At 41.0% G+C, this 21,198-nt stretch overlaps 1 protein-coding gene and 1 long non-coding RNA gene across 2 annotated transcripts; both read right to left on the reverse strand.

Moving 5' to 3' along the window:
• Positions 1-1,490: 1,490 nt before the first annotated feature.
• Positions 1,491-16,352, reverse strand: LOC147818907 (uncharacterized). Its single transcript, XR_015437479.1, has 3 exons — positions 16,032-16,352; positions 4,065-4,291; positions 1,491-2,457 (listed from the first exon to the last, which is right to left on the reverse strand). It is a non-coding gene; the product is annotated as an uncharacterized LOC147818907 (long non-coding RNA).
• A 1,535-nt stretch (positions 16,353-17,887) lies between these two features.
• On the reverse strand, positions 17,888-20,477 carry foxa2 (forkhead box A2). The gene is made up of 2 exons (XM_023409684.2): positions 20,162-20,477; positions 17,888-19,488 (listed from the first exon to the last, which is right to left on the reverse strand). The coding sequence occupies exons 1-2, from the start codon at positions 20,231-20,233 to the stop codon at positions 18,313-18,315; spliced, it is 1,248 nt and encodes a 415-aa protein (XP_023265452.1). The 5' UTR covers positions 20,234-20,477; the 3' UTR covers positions 17,888-18,312.
• Between the last annotated feature and the right edge of the window lie 721 nt (positions 20,478-21,198).

A 21,198-nucleotide genomic window follows, 5' to 3' on the forward strand; every position in this document is an offset into this window, starting at 1 on the left:
AGATCAAAAGGGCCCTTTCAACATGTCGCTGTGTTCAATGAGCTTTCATGTCTTACCTCATTACTGGAAAACTTTTCTTTGATTGAGCCGAGGTCTGAGCGGAGTTTGATCAGACAATGGGGCTGGACGACTTTCACCGTAACACAATGAGAAGGCAACAAAGATGTTGTCTCAAATCCCTCTCGAGATGCTGGGCCCCCACGCTTTACTGTGGCCAACGGGCCTGTGAATTACAGTAAGACCCCTAAAAGTGAGGATTTGTAACTCCTCTGATCAGACTCAGCTCACGACCAACAGAGACTAAATCCCTGCAGGGAACCAGCAGCAGAACAGGGGATGAGATGAGCTTCTCCGAATATATCTCTGCCCATTTTAAACCCTTTCTGATGGTCCCTGCAGGAATGGCTTAAGCAGGTTAAATTCAATTTTAAAATATGCTAATTTAAGCAAAATTGAGGAACTGTACTTTCAAAAGCCTGTTAAAATGAAAATCTTTTTATATTTCAAATAACACACAACACATTCTATTATAAAGAGAATATTTTATTTATGCAATTTTTACACAGTTGCAAGGTTTTCTTTTGTTCTGACAAAGTTCTAACATTTCATGCCAGGGCACCAATACATTTTCCAATCATTTTTTGGGGTGGAAAGGAGCAAACAAAGCCCTGAGTGAATCCCTGAGTATACACACCTCTCTCTGACTCTGAGAATTAGCCTGCAAAAGTCAGAAGTGGTGTTTTACTGATAAGTAGCAGGTCTCTGTGGAAACTACTTTTGACCTTCTTCCTTCACACTCTTCCTATCTCTTCCCCTCATACACACACTCCATTTTTCTATCCTTCAATTTCTCTCTTTATATATATATATGTGTGTGTGTGTGTGTGTGTGTGTATGTAATATATATATATACATATACACACAGTGTATATTTTTGCTTTCTCCCTGTCAGCCTCCCTTTCTCCTTCTCTCACTTTTACAACTTCATTTCCTCTCCTGTTGATTTAAATAGTTTGTTTTAAAACATTTTTATCATCTTTCCAGTGATAACTGCTTTATAGTCACAGGTAATTGCACACTGTTAAACCAAAATGCCAACAAGAGACAATATAAATATTTGAGTGATTTAAAAAAAAAAAAAAAAAGAAGAAAAGAAAAAAGAAAGAAAGAAAGAAAAGCTGTTCCTGTGACCTCTGCTAAGTAGAAAATTGAAAATGAAATAAACTGCACCTAATGTGAATTTTCCACCCTGATAATTTTCCTTTCTTCAGAGGAGCCAGCCAATAAGAGCCAAGCTTTTGTTCTTGTTATCGCGCACTGTTCATTTGTCTCCCAGCCGGAAAGCCATGTTAAGATAACGCCATCCTATCATCTGATTGTCTTATCAAAGTTGAGCGACACAGCACCCCCAGTCAATCTGAAATATCAGTCAGCCTGGATGAAAAGGTTAAGTGCTCCACAAACCTCTTGTTAAAGTTTGTGGTCAAAATACAGACAGCAGAAATAAACCATGAGTATGCACAGTGTTTACTACACACACAATTTATTCAAGAATTATTTGTCAGATGCCGATTTGAGGCATCTCACCTCACCAGGCTCATGTAGGCCACTACTCAAGTCCTGTTTAATTTCTTATGGCCTCCTCTCGGCATTTCAAGTGCAAGAGTGTGCAACCCTTATACAGCATTTGACACCAGGGTCAGTGGAATTGCCCCACTTGAACTAAAAGACATTTAGTTTGGTTTGGAAAGTGAAAACTCGAACACCATTAATTTGTTTGCTCTCCCACTAGTCATGACCACAGCAAATGCCATCACCTCAAAGAAGTGGTCGGCTGTCCTCACTTTTATTTGTTTGTTTCTTTGGAGGGTGTGAGAAGTTGTGGAGCGCGGCTGGAGCAGACATTGGACTTGTTGTTGGGGGGGGGGGGGGGTTAGACGTGGGTGACTCTCCAGAAGGAAGGCTTTGCAGGGAGAAAGCTATAGGGAGCTAGCAAACAAGTTAGCTAGCGACAGAGAAGAGGGAGGTGGTGGAGGTGGTGATGGTGTTGGGAGGGGTGGGGATTCATTTAGCCAGGCATAGCTGCTCTTGTTTGTGGTTGTCCCTGACAGCGTCGGCAACGCTGCTCCAAAGCACCTGTGTTTGCTCACTAGCTTTCCCCCAATCTGCTCGAAAAATGCTGTGAGCATGTCACATGGTGGCCAGATAGCCTGGGCACCATGGGAATACAAAAGCCGGGGCTTTTAGAACAGTTAATCATTAATGGAGGTCTCTCTTTTGTTCCCATTCAGCTCCACGCTGACAGAGGCTTTGATATTACATATGGCAGACAGGTCAGACGTAGATATAGCCAAGTACATCGACAGGAAAGTGCTTTTAGGTCGCTTGATGCGGGGTGATGAAAGTAGACGGTAAGCAGCAGTGGAAAAGTGTCCTTCAAATGAAATCCATGTATGTCTGTGGAGGACAGGGAGAACACACAGGTCAATCTTACATGTAATTCTATGTTTCTTACAATATAATAATTGTGAGGCTGCTATTGACTGGTAGAAGTGAGTTGCTAAGTAGCGTCAATACATGCTGGTGGTACATAAAAGCTCAATAGGTGTGCTAGATTACACAAGAAATCCCATACTACCAAATAGAAAAAAACGACGACAAATTCATGATTACACCATTGTCAGTGTTTGGCAGGATGGCAATAAACGGAACAGGTCTTTCATGGGATGGGAGGCCACTTTTCCAACCCCACAATTAATTAACATGCCCTAATCTCAGTTTGCTCTCCATCTTGAACTGTCAATGAAAAGTCCAGGACTCATTTCACGCCTGTCAAAGTGGGCTTTAGAACAGGAGGAAAAAAAGGCAATGCATGAACTTGCTTTCACAAAGCAGAGCCAAATTTATCTTGAGGGGAGATTAGGTTTACACAGCCACATTCTTATAAAGCACTAAAAGGGTCAGAGACAAACTCCTTATCTTCCATTTACCTCAGCATGCCAATGGTTCTTTATTGAAAGTTAGTCTCGACCCCACCCTAACCCCCCAGTGCTAATAATACTGTATGGGACTTGGAGAGGAGAGTGGGACCACAAACATTTACGGCTGAAAATGCAGCACAAGAGCAGGCAAAGTGGCCACTCAACGCAGGATGCTTGGTGCGCCGAGAGTCAATCATTAACGTGGCACTTTTAGTGATATCTGCTCTCTGGCTCAGAGTAGAAGTCAAAAGATAAATGAAGGTTGTGTTTCAGGGAATGAAGAAAGGCTCCATCTTAGGTGCTTTAGCAAACATACCAACCCACACGTAGGTTTCTTTTGAGACTTTTGTTGCCAGTTCTCATGTCAGAGTCTCACTCAGACAATATGTTCTCAAGCTGGCCAACAATGGTGAAATGACTCAGGTTTATGTTTGTGTTAACGTCAATATGACACGTCCTGTATTCTCTTTACTTCTTCACCTCTCCACCATCAAATATACTAGCTGAATAACTGGTATATGAATAATTAAATAGTTTTCTGTGTGACATAACATGCCCTCAAAAATAAGTGAAACCCAAACTAAATAGCAATTTTCAATCATTTAAGCAACAAAAATGGAAATATATGTCATTTTCTTTTCATTTTGATGTAGCATAATGCAGAGACTCTACCAGAACATAAAAACATTTCATGTCCTCTTTGTCATGTGTGAGTGTGATGCTGCCACAAATCTTTCTTTTCCTTACATGCAGCTCAACTGCACTGCAGTGTGTTTATTTGCTAACCCTGGTCACCGATGATAAGGGCCATTGGTGTCCCCAAACTGTAGCTCACAATCTCTCTTCATGACAAAGCGCCCATGTTTCTATCCACACATTTGTCCTGTGCAGCCCCACAATAAGAGGAAAATAAAGAACAAAACATAGGTGCTAGTAAATCTTCTGCCTCAGCTATAAGGAAATAAATTAGGTTAAACAGAGTCAAAGGATGGGTTTAACAAGTGTATGCTTCAAACAAAAGTTCCTGTTTCAGGAGGGAAGGTGCATGGGTGATGGATGGCTCGGCAAACATAGCTGACATACCTGGCCAATGCCATGGGCCGGTCACAGCCCAGGACTGAGAGGGACATTGTGTTGTGTTGTGTGTGTGTGTGTGTGTGTGTGTGTGTGTGTGTGTGTGTGTGTGTGTGTGTGTGTGTGTGAGACACGCATCAGTGTAGCTCTTCCGCAGCTATCCCTCTTCCCTCTGAGGCTTCATCTCCCTCCTCTCCTCCACTCGGGCCATGGGGATCACTTCAGTCAGCAGAGCCCTGTTTGACAGAGACACAGCCTCCATATAAATCCCATCCTCCTATTTATTTGATGTGCAGTTCTACTAGGACGCCTTCGATCCGTCCTCAGGGAGCCCGCATCTCAAAACACTCAAATAGTCTGGGTGCGGCGATAAGCACGGGGCTGGAATTATACTCCCAAATTCCCAAATCCTTATAGAGCATTGTTCCATTGCATTTTAAGACACATACACAGAAAGAAAACTGCCAGATGATATAGACGGGTGAATTACTGCAACTTTCTGATGTTTATCTTTTTAATATTTTATATTTACATGTGTTATGTGTGAAAGAAAAATAGGGCGAAAAATTACACATATGAAGAGAAAAATGCCCTTTTTCCATGAGTGCAGTCTGAAGCATGGGAGACGGGTCATTGCAGTCTGGTGGATGAGTGGGAGACCTTTATGGGAACACCCAGGAATGTTTAGTTAACTCGCCCGTCGCATTCAAGCATGTGTGTCAAAGGTGTTTACAGGGTGTTGACATTCACACATTGGCAGAGAGGTAATGTGAGTGGTATAGCCATGTCTGGCTGAGCTGTTCAACACAACGAATATGAAACAACATCTCGCTGTCAAAATGTTCCAGTATGAGCGGTGGCATTTAAATGAAGATGTTGAAAACACTTCTGCAGTTCACTTCTTTAATTTGTTTTTTTTGTAATCTAATAATGATGTACAAAGCAAGGAAGCATTTTCAGCTGAAAAGCACTAAAATGAATCTGTTTTTAAAATTCATGTAATTATAAATGATGAAATATAGGCCTACGTTATAAATATTATATTTTTAGATTTTTATCAGTATTTGTTTTTTGTTATAGTTTTTTTTCTTTTATTTTATATTTTTCTTAATACATGATTCACTCATTATTTCAAATGTATAATAATGAAAACCATATGTATACATATAATTAAATGTAATATAATACATTATGTTTTACATGTTTATTTTGCATATTCCTCAAAACTTTAATTCTTTTTATATGTGAAGTAAATTGCAGTCTAAGATAATTAATTTTTTTCAAAATTATACATTTCCATAATGACAGTTTGTTGGATCAATAATAGTATCTAGGCAAAACAAATTTGTTTCTTCAAAAACAGTTACATATTTTGTTTATTTACTGCCACAATTAAATAAAACTAATTTAATCATACATTAAAAGATAATAACTGACCTTTTTTGTTTATTATAAATATAGAAACATTATCTTATTATTTTAATTTAGCCTTTTCCATAAGTTTACATTTTTTTGAAGCCATTCAAAGGTGTTGTTTTTGTGGTTATAATATAAACAAAATGTAATTACTCTGATAAAAATTAACCGGATAATGTGTGGTTTAATTTCCCTTATGTGATGTTTTAGCAATAAAACATAATTATCCAGTAACAAAGAGCAAACATAAGATATGTAAACATAAATGTTTAACGGTTTGCCTCAACAAAGCAGTGTCATTATAATTCACAACTCCTTTTTTTTTTTTTTTTTTTTTTTGCAGAAAACTGAGCTTTTGATGTAGCTAGTTCTCAAGTCTAATTTTCAGTGCAGAATAAATATGATTTCTGGTGATGCACAATGGTATTTTGTTTGTTTCATAATATACACATCAAAAAAGATTAAAATGTTTTATCAAGAATTGTAAAGAATACAATAGTCAGTGGACATTGAACAAAACATTGAAAAAATAAAAATAAAAGTAGTTATTTTTGAATATAGAAAATTTGTATAGCTTACAGCACATTTGTCTGATTTTTATCAACTTTACAAAATACATATATGCCAGTATTTTGATTATATTTTTTTACACTACTTTACAAATGCCAAGAACCTCATCATAGTCGCCCTCTCAGGTCTTTTCTTCTGCAGTGGGTTGCCAAAGAGGCAACCAGTGCCAGCAAGTACAAGTCAGCATTTCATTCTGTCTGTCTGTCTGTCTGTCTGTCTGTCTGTCCGTCCATATGACCACCCACTGAGAACCGTGGAACATCAGCTCTAACTCCCTCCTGCCAGTTTGATACTGACCTACAGGTGACAAAACATCTAACCTGTTAAAGTGCATGAATGTCCAATACCTTTAGGTCGCATCATATTATCATTTAGCGACCGAACCACACACCAGCTCCCTGCAGGTATCACTCAGACTGCCATTGTTTAAGGTAATTGGAGGAGTGTTGTAAGTTTCCTATGACTCACACAGCTCTTTTCTCCACCCATGAATGCTGGAAGATTGTGGGTCGTAGTGAACTTAAAAACGAAGTCCTCTCAACTCATAAATTACACGGCCACGGACAACCTTAAGCGGTGTTGAAATGCCTCGAACAGAGCTTTATTTCAGTGTTGGTGGAGCGTGAAGCTGAGAGCACCACCCCACAAGGAGCCAGGCTCTCACAGGCACAAATAAGACAGCTATTTATCTTGCCATACCTGAGGTCTGACATGCTGGCAAAATGCTGATGTTGCACCAAAGGTGGATGTGAAAACAAGCACTTACTGTTTCTTAATGATGCTGCTCTTTGAGGTATTGCTTCTGTAACAGGTCATATACCTTTTTTGTGATTAGGGCCCTTGTGAATAAAGTCTGGTCTTAAATTTAAAAATTTCTGCCCCAAACAAAAGGGTTTTCCTTCCTGGGACCTGTCTTGGCACAGCTCCTGGCACTTTGAAATCTGATCTGACAGATTAAGAGCTTAGCCATTAGAATAAACCACTGTGGAATCATCATGGGCTGTGTTTTCACTCTGCTGGAATAAGAACAGTTTTCCTGTCGTTTCTGTGAGCATAAAAGCCGCTCGCCACTCTATTCAAATACATTACAACTCTTATGTAAAAGTATACATAACATTTTTTTAAGTGGTTCTATAAATGTAATAGTGTTAAAACACAGCCAGACATTCTCTTATTTCAAAGGTTTTTCTTTGCAACATCATATTGTGTAGAAATCATCCTCAGTCTGACCACCCAGGGGGTCCCTGACACCACAACCTTTACAGAGGGGGATGGGTGTGTGTGTGTCTGTGTGTGTTTGTGTTTAGGCGAGTGTCTGCTCACATGCATGAATATGCTCCTTCATCTTATGTGTATTGATTCTCCTGTGACATCCCACTCCTCCTCTTTTTGTTTGTGTGTTTGTTTGTTTGTTTCGGACACATTTACTATTGTTATTTTATTCCCAGCAGACTTCAACTGGGAAGCACGCTACTTCCATTTCCTGCCACGCAGACAACATTACATGTATTGAGTGTGAATACACATTCAGCAGAGAACTGGTCAATGTAAATGCAAACACAAACCAACAAACCAAAACAAAAGAGCACAATATGGATCTTTCTCTCAGCCAGAGCCACTACACTTGCTCTGTTTGCCCTCTCTTCTGGCTGGAGTTGCCATTAGGTCATATAATGACCGCATCTCATTTCTCCCTCAAGAGCCCTCAGAAGCTTTCAGCTTTTGGCTGGAAAAGTACATCTTTGTCGGCTTCTTGAAATAGGACACCTTACTGTTTATTACTTTTATACACACCTTGATATTTCTCACTTTCCAAACCCAACTCTTCTCATTCTCTTTCCGCTTGATAATGATCCAAATGACTGTAAAACTGGAAATTCGGCATCAGCTTAGGCAAAAATCCACTTGGGTATCGTTATCGCACCCTGTGCTTGACTTGTGCTGCCTCCTCTAAGAAGAGAAGAGGGGTCAGCCGCTATCCCCCCTCGCCGGCTGCCACCCTGCCTTTTATACCAAAGTGGAAGCGATTCAATCCCTAAACGAGTACACATGCTAAGGTGAACAGAGATACACATGTGATAACCCGTTCAATTAGACAACACCGTCATGGCAGGCAGAATGTGGACAGATAAATGACCATACAGTATGGTGTACAATGGGAATTAAAAGTATAGGGCAGCTGGGCTCTTATCTGGCCAGGGAAGAAGAAACCAGGCAACAAAGGGAGGCCTAAGACTAAGAGGCTTGATGCATGGGAAAGCCATGGGCCGGCCATTGTGGCTGCCCTTCTGCTGAGCAAATAGTCCAAACTGTTCATTCCCCATCTCCCATTCTCTCGCCGGTACATTGTTTGTGTCCTTGCATTTCATTCTGACTGGGGAAGATTGCTCTCAGGGCCAGTGAGCAAACAGTCCAGAAAAGAGCCAGCTATCTCCTGCCGTTCCCAGGAGAACTAGCATTTTTATTTCAGCTCCAAGCTGTCAAAGGATTGGAGAGTTTATGTCAGGATCCTGAATTAATTGCTTTAAGCCTCGGGGCCGACGCCGGCGTTTTTATCACCAAATGTTCGGTAAAATGTTTCCTAGCAAATTATGCAACCCCCCCACCCCACCCACCATCGCCTCTCTCAGTCGCCAAACATTTGGTATTGGATACATACAGGATGAGTTTCTGCAACACAAATGATGTGTTTAGTTGTTGTGACAGCACAATGGTGTGAATAGTGATGGGCTATAGCACGGCTGTCAAGGATTTGGTGGAATGAAGGCAAACAGCAAACTTTTGTGTGTGTGTGTTTTTTTTTTTTCTCTCCCTTTCCATCACGGTAGGTACACGAGCCAAGCTTGGCAATAAAATGAGTAAGCTTACAGATGCCTCAATAAACCATAGCTGTTCAGACATTTGGTGGACCGAGCTTTAAAGGCTCCAAACTGTCCTCTGAACTGCCAAAGTGACTTCAGAACCGTCTGTCATCCTCATATCCATCCCATGCCACTGCTTACCTAATAACTATACACAGTAAATCATACATTTAGACTGAAAAGCTATATATGCCTGCAAGTCGTATGTCCAACCCAACTCCATTTACCAACAACTTTGGGATCTTGAACTTCCAGTTTTATGACAAACTTTGCACTAACGTTCTTAAATGCACTAAATAAAATCACAAAGTTGATACTGTTTAACTTTCGGCTGCTCACACACTTTCCAATCCAGTGTATCAATCCCAAATATTCCATTTATCGTATGCAGAGATTTTAAATTTTTTTATTATTTTGGAGTAAAAAAATTGCAGCAGTTTTTATAAATATCATCATGCTGGTGTATCTGGATGATGTGTTTTCATTCTCTATTGACTCTTATATGAACAGGCCAAAAACAACACAGGAACAGGCGGTCCAACAGTTCCAGTCTTCAGAGCCACACATCAGTAACTGAACCTGGAGGCACCATCTGGACTTCACTTTTCTTTACTCAAATACATCTGCCGGTGTAGTGAACCATTATATTTGCATCTAGAAAGCATTGGTAATATATCACCGTGCCGCATGATGCTGTTCTGTTTGTATAAATAAGCTCTTTAACAAACTACCTGTCATTCACCTATTGGTGGCTAAAATCATTCAAGGCGGTAGCCCTCCAATCTAAAAAGTGGGAGTTGTACCCAAAAAATATGCAACTTCTCTTCCCATGACAGGTTTGCATATGAAAGGAAGCCAGTGTGAAATTTGCATCAATACATAAACACAACTGTCCCTGACACTATGACCTCAAACAGTGGCTGGTTGTAACAAGTCTGAGCTCACAGCTAATTTAACTGTAACCAAGGCCCTCACAAATACCTTATGATATGCAGTATGTGCACCTTTCGCACATTACATTATCCTTCTGCTGGGCACTTCAAGATAAGAGCATCCCTGCTCTGACCAATAAATATGCCAGTTGACTCCTTAATCTGAAAGGATATTAAGTGACAAACGCCGTGATGTTTCTGTCAGCGTCAAGCAGGCGAGGGTTAAATAGTGTGTATCAGGGGACTACTCTGCAGTTGGGAAAACATAGAGGCCTCATCCTTCACCATAATCTGTTCAACAGCCCTATAGACATCTCCCAGCTTTCCTCAATCCTTCAACTGAGCATCAGCCTTTCCATTATAAATAACACAGCCATTTATATGGGATTAAATTGGGGATTAATTTGATTCAAGTCAGGGTATGGGAATTCATTAGCGGGCAGACAGTGGCGCTATACATGGGGAGAATTTAATTTGAATCCCCCAAGGGAAGCACTATGGGGCACTGGGGCTGTGTTGAAATGGAGGTCTTAAAGACAAGGGGGGATATTGTTCCACACTTAAGATTTGGACACTTGTAAGGTGGCACTTTATTGCTGTTGATGGGTTGTTATCAAATTGAGAGCTGCAATGCTATTAGGTGAATAGACAGTGAGCAGGGAGAACAGGGTTTATCTGAAGGGAAAGAGGGCTTACCCTCACATCTGCATGGATCAAGAATAGTTCTTGAGACTTGCATGACCGTGAGGACAGGTTTTTTTTTTTTTTTAGCTCACACTCATACGGTATTAAAATGAGCACATTATTTGAATGTCAGTGATTCTCATGAATGTTGAAATGGCATATCTATTGTGGCCATTTCCGACAAGCAGTGCAGTGTAAAGTAAAGGCATTAAATTCAGCTCGGACACAGATTACAGAATTCACCCCTGCAGAACGCCATCCTGGCATTCACTAAATTGGACAAGTCCCATTGTAAGATAGCCTATCACAGTGCACATGTCTGCATAGAAGAACATATGCAGGACAAAATATTCCGTAGTTTGTTATTCCGAGGACGGCACTGGGGGCACACGGGCTTGTTTGCCTTTGCTGGGAGAGGAGATTGGATTGGGGGTTTAAATGAATCGCTGGCGCACCACGTTTATAGGTTTCATTAACTTTTAATGAGTTGGGTGTCCTTCGCTGTGATTGGCTGGCAAAGCTTTGCCTCCACTTCCTGGAACTGGAGCTGAGGGGGAAGTGAGGAGATACTGCAGTATGTTGGCTTCCATGTTATGACCATGTGCTGCTGAATGTGCCACAGCGGGTGGAAATGGGTCAGAAAAAGAGGATATAATGTGGTACTATTCCAAAAGCAGAAGCCCCAGATATCCATCAGCACTGGCAACTGCTGAATCTAAAACCTGGAGGTATCGAGCCTCATGGGGAATAAAGAAACCTTGGCAGATCAATCACAGCCAAGCAGGCATCCCCTTACCACAGCTGACTGACATATCGCTTTATGGTAGCTTTGCCAACAAGGTTTGATCTCAAAGACAGGCATGAGACCCACTGGGAAATGCCTGTAGAATTACCAAAGAGGGGCTAGAAGCATGAGTGCGTGCATGCACACAAATGTTTCCAGCAGTCAACCCAAGCAATACCTAACTTCATATTTTGAGCACCTTTAATCTCCATCCAATATTGTATCTTTCTGCCTGGTTGATCACACATACGTTATCTTGCATGAAGGGTTTTTCTGTACACGTTATGTTTCTCCTTGAGAAGCTAATCTTCCCCTCCTCTGAGTCTCACTTCAGCACTCCTGAGAGACAAAAGCTTGGACTGTCATCGCCGTTTTATCTTTTTCATCAGACATTTACATGATCTCCATCACCCTTGATTTTCAGTTGGTCCCCTAATGAAACCTCAGTTAGTTTGGTAAGGTGGAGACCGTTTCCCTTCCATTTGCATGATGGCAGACCTGTGTTGCAATACTTTACAAAGATAAACACTGACCATCCATCCACTTCCAGCCATATAAAAGCAGCAGGGTAGTGAGAGGCACCCCGTGCTGGCCTGAATAGATCGCCTTTAGGTCACTGCACGTCCCACCAGCTGCTGCCTCACAGTACTCAATGGGCATTGTTGATGGACTCTCTCTCTCTCTCTCTCTCTCTCACTCAGGACATGAAGGAGTTCTGCACTGGAATGTCACATAGTCATGTCAGAAGAGTGCAGACACATCACAGTCATCGACCGCATTCTCACCCTGTCTATCCTGCCATCCTTCTCTCGCTTTCTGTCTCATGATCTCTCTCTCTCCAACACACACCTCTTGCGCCATCATAACAGAACCCTAACCTGGCCCTCATACATCTAGTTTTGAAAAATAACGGCCACATCAGTCAGTTATTTTGACTGAAACTTTTCACTACGTTATATTGTGACCTTTAATTATTGTAAGAAGGGAGTAGTTATGATGTAAAATCTGCCTCTTGTTGTAAAATGTATTTTCAGTTGAAAGAAAAAAAAGGTAAAAATAGAAAGGAGGAAGGAGTCATGTTTTTATGTGAACAGTAGGAAGGGAGAAGAAATTAGTATAGTATCTATGGCTTTTCTGCACATCTGTAAATCCCTGATTATAATCTAAAGGATATTTCTGTGATCAGAAGAAAAGACCTCTCTGTTAGTTTCTACTCACTGCAGATTGTTTTCCACAACATATAATAACCAAACATTTAGATATTAACAACAGTATATAATAACATAATATAAAACTATATGTGCATAATTTACAAATGCTGACAACTTTAATTTGAAGACTCATCCAAAAATCTTTTTTTTCAATTTCATGGAAAGTCCATCACAGTCAGTGATGTCAGTCAAACAGTTCCTTTGTCTGCCAGAGGTTCCAGTTTAATTTAATTTAACTTCTCAATTTCCTTTAGCCTAGTAAAACAGAATATAACATAAAGGAGATTTAAGCCGCACCTAAGCGTTTGAGGCCTTAGAAGTCCTAAAACACAGTGAAACAATGTGAACAACAGCAGGAAGACAAAGTTATAGTACAGTTTGAATTGTATTGATAAATTATGCACTAATATTTTTGCCCAATGTGCCCAATCTGTAGATTACTTCATGTTTTTGAATTCATTGTTTTGGCCTGAAATAGCAAAATAATCTATAATAATGCAGAATGCAGACATGTACGTGTATTTATATTAACCTTACTTTAATTTAATTTAAATTTCAGTCTAAAAATTGACAACAAAATTATTATTTTTTGTCATTTTAATTAGGATACAAATTAGCATTGAAGCTTACTTTATAATTTCAATTTTAATTTTAAAGCAAATTATCATTTTTTATATTGTGCAGGCTGGTATCAAAACTTTTAATCCAGTTTGGTTGTGCACTCATCATATTAGCCAATTATTAGCCAGTATTAGAAAAGAATACACAATAATGACAGTAAATAAAAATAATAATAAAACAGCAGCACTACAGCTATAATAGAGATCAAAATAATTATTCATTGATTAGATGAGCACAGATTTTTATTTTAAATATTTTCATCTAAAACTTAAGTTGTGTCCTTAAATTTGATATCTCAGTCTCAACAATATCCCCTCCACACACACACACACACACAGATGTACTTTTCGTCATTAAACAGTTATAATAGCTTAAAGCCTAACAAATTTATTCATTGCCGGTAAATAAGTGCGAAGAAAATTGGAGACACATCGGTTATGGTCTATGGACGGACGGGAGGACGGAACTTCGCACCGGGACGGGCCGCCTGCTGAGAAACCATGGGTGGCTTTGCGTTTTGACTTTGTGGTCCCTTTAATATACTGAGGGACGGCAGTTTGCCTTGCTAGGATATGGGATTAGGAGTATTTCTGGTGAAAGAGGAGTTAAGTCGGGCTAGTGTGGACTGTCCCTCCCCTGCAAAAGGCTGAGACAGAATTACAGCTTGTTGGACCGGTGTCCCGCCGTCGTCATGGAGACAGATCTACTTGGGTGTTCCAGTCAGCGGGCTGCAGCGCAGAGCCTGAAGGTGCGGCAGACACCCTGCTGTATATAACACCATCTGACTCCCTGAAATAACTCTTCACCTGATTTAATATAGTCTACAGACTTACAGCCTAATCAGACGAGCCATTAGTGATGATCCAAGAGTCTTTGTTAGGCCGACTGGAGGAGTGATTACCACACTATTCTGCTGTGACATGCTCATTTTATCGGCTGCTACTGCCCTAATGGGAACTTCCGTATATTTTTCTAACATTTTTTATTCATTTTTTTCTCTGTCCTGCATAAAACCGCAGGTGACTGATAGCACTCTTACCCTGCTATAATCAGTTGACGCCCATGGGTGGATGGCTCATAGGGAACTGAGTCATTAAAAATAGAGGCCCAAACTCGCCTAGGCATTATAATGCATTGCTGTAGGGAAAATGTCTCACTTAGGCGGTCTGGTACAATTAGATGCTATTTAAAGGCATGAACAGGAAAATATGTAAATTGGTTATTGTTCTATTACAATCTGCTACTGATAAAAAAAAGGAAGCTGAATTATGAATAGCAGATTTTGTGTCTCTATATTATTGCCCTCTCATGCATGCCTCGTTTTAACAGAACTACATAATATTTCAGTAACTGCAGCAATTCTGTCACCGACCTTCAGCCACGGTCTTTGTGCAGCTTTGTGTCTTTGTGAGATCGCGGTCTGACGTCCAGGCCTTTAATCAAGAAATATGCAAATGCGTCCACAAGAAATGCGGAGAAATCAGGTTAGCGGAGTAAAAAAGGATCAACAGGCTGGACCATCCTTTATTCAGTTGCTATAACAACAGATGTGCTCGTCTATGATGGCGCGCCATGGGGCTGCAGAGGTAGGCTATCCTCCCTAGATGGAAAAGCCAGTACAAAGTTAAAGAGATGGGGAAGGTGCAGTGATGTGGCCTCGGCGAACTTTTGTCCGTCAGTACAGATTGAGGTCGGTTACCTTTGAACCGGCAAAGCTCCAAAAGGCCATTCCCATCTCAGCGTGCACTAGAGAGGGCTTGACTGGGGTTATCCCGCCTCTAAAGGGTCGGAGGAGAGACGCGTCGGGACACAATTGTTTAATGTTGGCAAATGGACATTTTGGAGAGCTCTCCATCTACTTAAGATTTAGAAGAATTAGTTATTTAAACACGGCCTCTTCGACTTTATTTTGTAAAAGCATCAGTGCAGAATTATGAGTGGCTCTATTATTACTATTATTAGTAGTAGTATTATTATTATTATTATCATTGTTATTATTATTATTGTTGTTATTAAATGTATATTATATTAATAACATAACCTATTTTAAATGATAATACATCTATAATAAAGTTCCGATTTCTGAATAAGAAAAAGCATGTAGCCTAATTTATTAAATCACAATCACGAAATGTTTTATGTATATTTAACAATAACTGTAATATACCGTGTAAAAATGTATTTTCATACTGGTCTGATAATAAGGCAGCAGCAGGGTAAGGGCTGCAGCGAAGCTCGTTTTCATGACAACAGTGCAGCGGCAATGATATCAATCAGCCGCACACTGCAAAAGATATCCATCCCAACAAGTCATAGGTCCACATTGAGTCTCATATGTCACTGAACAAGTGATCAGATCCGCTGTAGATTCTCCAGTAAAAATCAATATGCATTTTCTTGAATGAGGTGATAGTTTCTAGATGCTGATGAAGTGTTGCTGCCTTGTGAGGTGGTTTAGTTTTAAGAGATCACCACCATTGAAAACGGATGCGATTCTCTCATCCTCTGCATTTTTTTTCAATCGCTTTTTAAAAGTTGCAATTTAAAGATGCACCAACAACAAGACTAAATTAGTTGTTATGACTTTTTAAAAATTTTTTGCAGAGCAACAGGATCCCTCTCCATCACGATGCTCAAAGACACAGAAACTTGAAGCAACCTCTAGCACACAACCTGCAGATCCCCTCAGCTTTGCACCACCCTGTCGTGAAATCCAATAGGTCTCCTTTCTCATGAATTTAGGATATCATCCTCTGCACCCCACCCCCCCACCACCACCCCTCCTACTCCCCATGCATGTCCGGGAACGGCCATCAAACCACCTCTCTCTCCCAGTTAAAAGAAAATAAAGATTCAAAATACTAAAGAGAGCGTTGTAGAAAATAAAAGCTTCATACCTGTGCAAAATAGCCGGTGCTTGTTGTTGGCAAGCCACACAGGAGCCCATTGTAGAAGCTCGCCTTCTGCCTTCTGCAAAGGGCTCCAGACATCACGGCATTTATTTGAGCTCAAACTCTGTCACTGTTGACTTTAGCACAAAGCAAAGATTTCACTGCCCCGCTAGTTAAAAAAATGATTATTTTACAGAGATATCGATCAGTGTGCTATAAAAAAAAATCAGCTTAGCATTATATGTCTAAAATGAATAGAACGAAATTTAATGTCTGTGTAAATTTACAGAGCTGCGGCGTCCTATTCAAAGTTTACACTTGTGCAATTTGGTTTGTGTGTGTACTCTTCCTATATGTGGGCATAGCCTCCACTCTATTGTTTACTGGCTTTGTTTATTCGCAGATCACGCTGTTTAAAGTACAATCTGTAAAGAGGGTCTGGAGAATAAACGCACACTTTAGGCCCTACGTGTTCAGAAGGCGAAGGGGTGTTATTTGGTTATAAGGGGAGCAGAAATGTCCCCAAACTCCCCTGGCCTTGGATTTGAGCTCAGCAGGGGAAAACAGGCGGGGGGGGCTCGATTCATTTGGACGACAACTCGCCTATCTTATCTAACAAGAGGGGAGGGTCCAACTACTTTAAAAATAGGGAGTAGACAATGGACCCCAGATTGTGAGGATAGAAGTTAGAGCAGCGCATTGAGGCGGCTCTGTTCCCAAATCAGCCCCCTTTTCCAGCTACTATTCTCCTGCGCCACGGGACGCTGTTTTATGTGACAATGACACTTAATCTTAGTCACTGATCTAAACTTTGCAGTGTGTGTGTGTGAGACAGAGAGAGAGACTGTGCCTGTGTGTGGATGTGTGGGGAAGTGGGATCAACCTGGGTGACTGGCAGGCAGGCAGGCAGGGTGTGTGAGTGACAGCCTGAATCATAATATGTCTCACTGTATGTGTGTGGGAATTTAAATGGCTGATTGAATAAATTTACAAAGTTAGTATTTGACCAGCTCCTCCTGCACACTGGGAGTCAGCAGCTGCCTATCAGCCACATCAAATTATATAGCCTACACACATGTATGTTAGCGAGTCTCTGCACGGGGAAAATTTCTGCAGAAAACACTCCTTTTTATTTGCAGCATACTTGGAATAGGGTTTATATATCTCAGCTCACTCTCTTTTTTCTGAACTGCTTCTCTGTGGGGTTGTCTTGTTTTCCTCGTCACATCAGTCTTAGAATATCACAAAGCTGCTGATGTGGTGGATAAACTTTTTTTCCCCCATAAATATCCAAATTTATGTTTTGGATTAATGAGAGTGTGTTTGTTTTATTTACATTTAAATGACAAATTGAGAGCATTGTGCTCAGTGTTGTCCAGCAAAGCGATTAATCCCTGCGGAAAATATATGCGCCGTATCAATTAAGAAAAAATAAAAAATATATATATCTATATATCATTATATATTATTACCGGGAAACTGATCTTATGTACCCCTGAATATAAGAAGAATGCGTCGATGTTATTATTCATGTTATAAAAAAATTCTGTCCTTATTTGTATCTTCCTCTTCACAAATTTTAGTTTTTAATATTTAATATGTGTTTAACGTGAACTGTAATCAAAAGTAATGTTTGTATTTAATGTGTAATATTTCTGCTTATATTCTGTTCTATTCATTTAACCTTAGCCCCAAAGTCCACCCCCAGTAACTCTTAACAGCATTTAATGGTTTCCTCTGCTAGGCTAGCACTACTGTTGAAGTATAATAATTAGTAGTTATAGTAACAATAATAATGATAATAATGATAATAATTATGATAATAATGATGATAGTAATAATAACGGTCAAACATGGTCATATTCAGAAAACAAAACCAATAACACTTTAATATAGATTCTGTTCTTGTCACTACAAGAATACACATATACAAGCCATAAATAGGAATCACACAAATGATTGAAGAAATCCTGCGAGGCATTTAAATTCATTTAGGAATCCAGTTATGCAGATGGAGGCTATTTTACAGCACGTTTTTGTTTGTCTTTGGGGTCCATTCCTGAAGCCGACTTCTGAACAGATCTCGTCACATTATCGTTACTTTTAATTATAATTATTATCAACATCCTTTCTCAAAATAATAAGGCTACTAACAAACTCGACAACTAAAACGGTGGGAAACATCAAAAATATCTGAAATACATATTGTACACAAACTCTATATTTTTTTTTACAAATGTACAAATTGAAGGAAAGAAAGTCCACATTGGAAGGAGGGGTGCAGAGTTTATGAGGAGTTCATGATTGGCCTGGAATAGACGCCTTGGTAGTAAGTTGTGTCAGGTATGGATGAAGAATCCAGACCGGCTTTCCCCGCCATGGAGCCCATGGAAAGAGCCCCGGCCATGGGGGAGCCATAGCCGGAGTAATGCATCACCTGCTCGTAAGTCTTTAGGTCCATTTTGTGATGCTGCTGCTCCGAGGACATGAGGTTATTGATGGAGAAGGGGTGGTTGAAGGAGTAGTGGTGCTCCGGCTTCAGATGCGCTTCGTGGGCAAGGACCGAGTGATGCTGGGACATGAGGTGCTGCCCCTGCGACACCGGGGAGGCGGCGGCGTGCTCTGGGCTCAGGGCCTGGCTCGTCTTCATGTCCGACAGGGACCTTTTGTGGTCGCTGGAGGAGGAGTTGGAGTGCGGGGACTCGTTGCCGTTGCAGCTCTCAGAGCTGCTGTTGGAGGAGCCGCCGTCCCCTCCCTTACGGCCGGTATCCTTCATGGCCATCTTCTTCTCGCACTTGAAGCGCTTCTGCCTCCTCAGGTAGCAGCCGTTCTCAAACATGTTCCCGGAGTCCGGGTGCAGAGTCCAAAAGGAGCCTTTCCCGGGTTTATCCGGCGACCTGGGCACTTTGAGGAAACAGTCATTGAATGACAAAGAGTGGCGAATGGAGTTCTGCCAGCGCTGCTGGTTCTGTCGGTAAAAAGGGAAGAGGTCCATTATCCACTGGTAGATCTCGGCCAGTGTCAGCATCTTACTGGGAGACTGCTGAATGGCCATGGTGATGAGAGAAATGTAGGAATACGGGGGTTTGGCGTGCGTGTAGCTCCGGCGGTAGGTCTTAGGGTCTCTGGACCTGTTGATGTTAGACTGTCCGTATATGGGGCTCATGGCGTTCATGGTGTTGTAGGATGTCAGGGCGTTCATAGACGCGGGCTGCGCGGTCATGGGACTCATACTGGGGCTCAGGGCTGCGCTCATGGCCGTCATGCCTGCGCCCATGCCGTTCATGGCTCCGGTGCCCGGTGACATCCCGGTCATGGAGGGACTCATGCCCGTGTTGACGTATGACATGTTCATGGAGTTGGCCGTCATGTTGGCAGTGGTGCTCATGCCGGACATGCTCATGTAGGTATTCATAGAGTTCATTCCCAGGCCCGCGTTCATGTTGCCAACCGAGGTGTAACACTGTCAGTGAGGGAAAGAGGAACTCGTCAGTTTCATTTGGCACAATCATAACACAGGAATTAAATACAACTGCAATTACTAAACATAGAGGTTAGTTTTTCTTTAAAACTAATAAAACCAGATTACTATTATTACTATTAATTTAATAATACATAATAATATTAAGATAATGGCTTATTTTAAATGTGCAGAGGCTGGTAAAGGTTGAAATGATCATAAAGGGTTCTCGCTCTCGCGTGAAATAGTTTGAGAATCCATGTAGTCCTATGCCACAGCAGGTCAATGAAATTAGACAAAATGTACAACAACGCGGATGAAACTGTTGACACGTAATATGACTGAGCTCACAGCGACTGCAACACAAATATTTGAATCAATCTCCACGAAATCAAACAGCTCCAGTGTTTGTTGAGTGGAAACATGACAAAAAATAATCTTATTCAGTAAAGATATGTATAGACTTCTCAAATTATAATCCGAGTGAAAAGTTTTCCCCCCCCTACATGTCAAGCAACTTTGTTAGGATAGTGCGCTGCGTGGAGATGGGGGAGGATTTGGAGGCGCCTCAAGTCAATATTTGATCACAAAGTTAATATTATCTCAGGGCTAATACTGAGTTGTATAAAATGGGATCGGCTTTAGACGGAAAAAAATATATATTTAAGGTACCCACCTCGGGCTCTCCGTAGTAGGTGCTCCAGTCGGTGTGTTCGTGTCCTTCCATTTTAACTGCTCCAAGCATCATGGAGGACTTTTACAAAGCGTCTCCCAGCAGAGGAAAAGCCAAAAGTCTCTCTAATAGCAGGTGACTGGGGACCACTGAGTGTGTTTGGGTCGTCGGTGTGTCCCTTCGTCAAGAACTGGCGCATGTGTGTCTTATGGAGCCAGCCGTGAAATGCGTCTGTCAGTGACTGGAGTTCAAATGACGCTCCGAGCTGCCTGTTAACGCTGTGATATAGCTCTGTGCGCTAGGCAAGCCTCCAATCCCTACTTCTACGCCTTGGGCCCTATTTGAATAATCTCCTCGCACCTAGATGTGAGACTCCTCAAGCTTCCCCCCTCCTCCTCTCCCTCCCTACACCACCACCACCACCCCAATTGTACACCTGCGCTGACTGAAAAGAACAGTTTCATATGAAAAGCTTCATTATAAACTAATCTTATTGTATTTTGGCAAAAAAAAAAAAAGGAACTATAAAAGGAATGTTTGCCGCTCGTCCTTGGTGTGCTTTTCATTACGCACATCCTCAATAAGCGCAACCTACTTATTCCACTTCAACGGAGCTGCAATCATAATCCATTTTTATTGCATTCAAGGAATTTATAGCTTAAACCTACCATATATAACTGTTAATTATTTTACACCAACAACAAGGAAGTTTATGAATTTAATACTCATAAAGGTAGATCTATAGTAGAAATCCGCTTTAGGTAAATGCGCCTATTCATTAATAACTGTATTACACTCGCAGGGGTGTGTTGCTGTACGAACCCAGCCATATCCAGCTGTTTATTGTTACTCAGAAAAACATCAATATATTTTTAAACGCCTGCAGTGTGAACCTGCAGACTGATCGCTGATGTGGGCCTGCATGCATGCATGTGTTGCAGTGCGCGGGGAGCCTTCTGAGCTCCATTCAGATGGTTTCAACACTTTTGGTAAAATGGGTTAATATTCAAGTGATGCCAAGAGGCCAGTTATCATCACTT

The sequence above is a fragment of the Seriola lalandi genome, unplaced genomic scaffold (assembly GCF_002814215.2).
Source record: "Seriola lalandi dorsalis isolate HSWRI2012SDOR001 ecotype SW California unplaced genomic scaffold, Sedor1 jcf7180002054403, whole genome shotgun sequence".
Lineage (NCBI taxonomy): Eukaryota > Metazoa > Chordata > Actinopteri > Carangiformes > Carangidae > Seriola > Seriola lalandi.

What these genes read in the sequence shown, in the direction of transcription:
- foxa2 (XM_023409684.2), bottom strand. Translation starts at nt 20,233, where the DNA reads ATGATGCTTGGAGCAGTTAAAATGGAAGGACACGAACACACCGACTGG. An exon ending in CCTACTACGGAGAGCCCGAG is followed by an intron (nt 19,489 to 20,161) that starts GTGGGTACCTTA and finishes CCTCACTGACAG; the next exon opens with TGTTACACCTCGGTTGGCAA.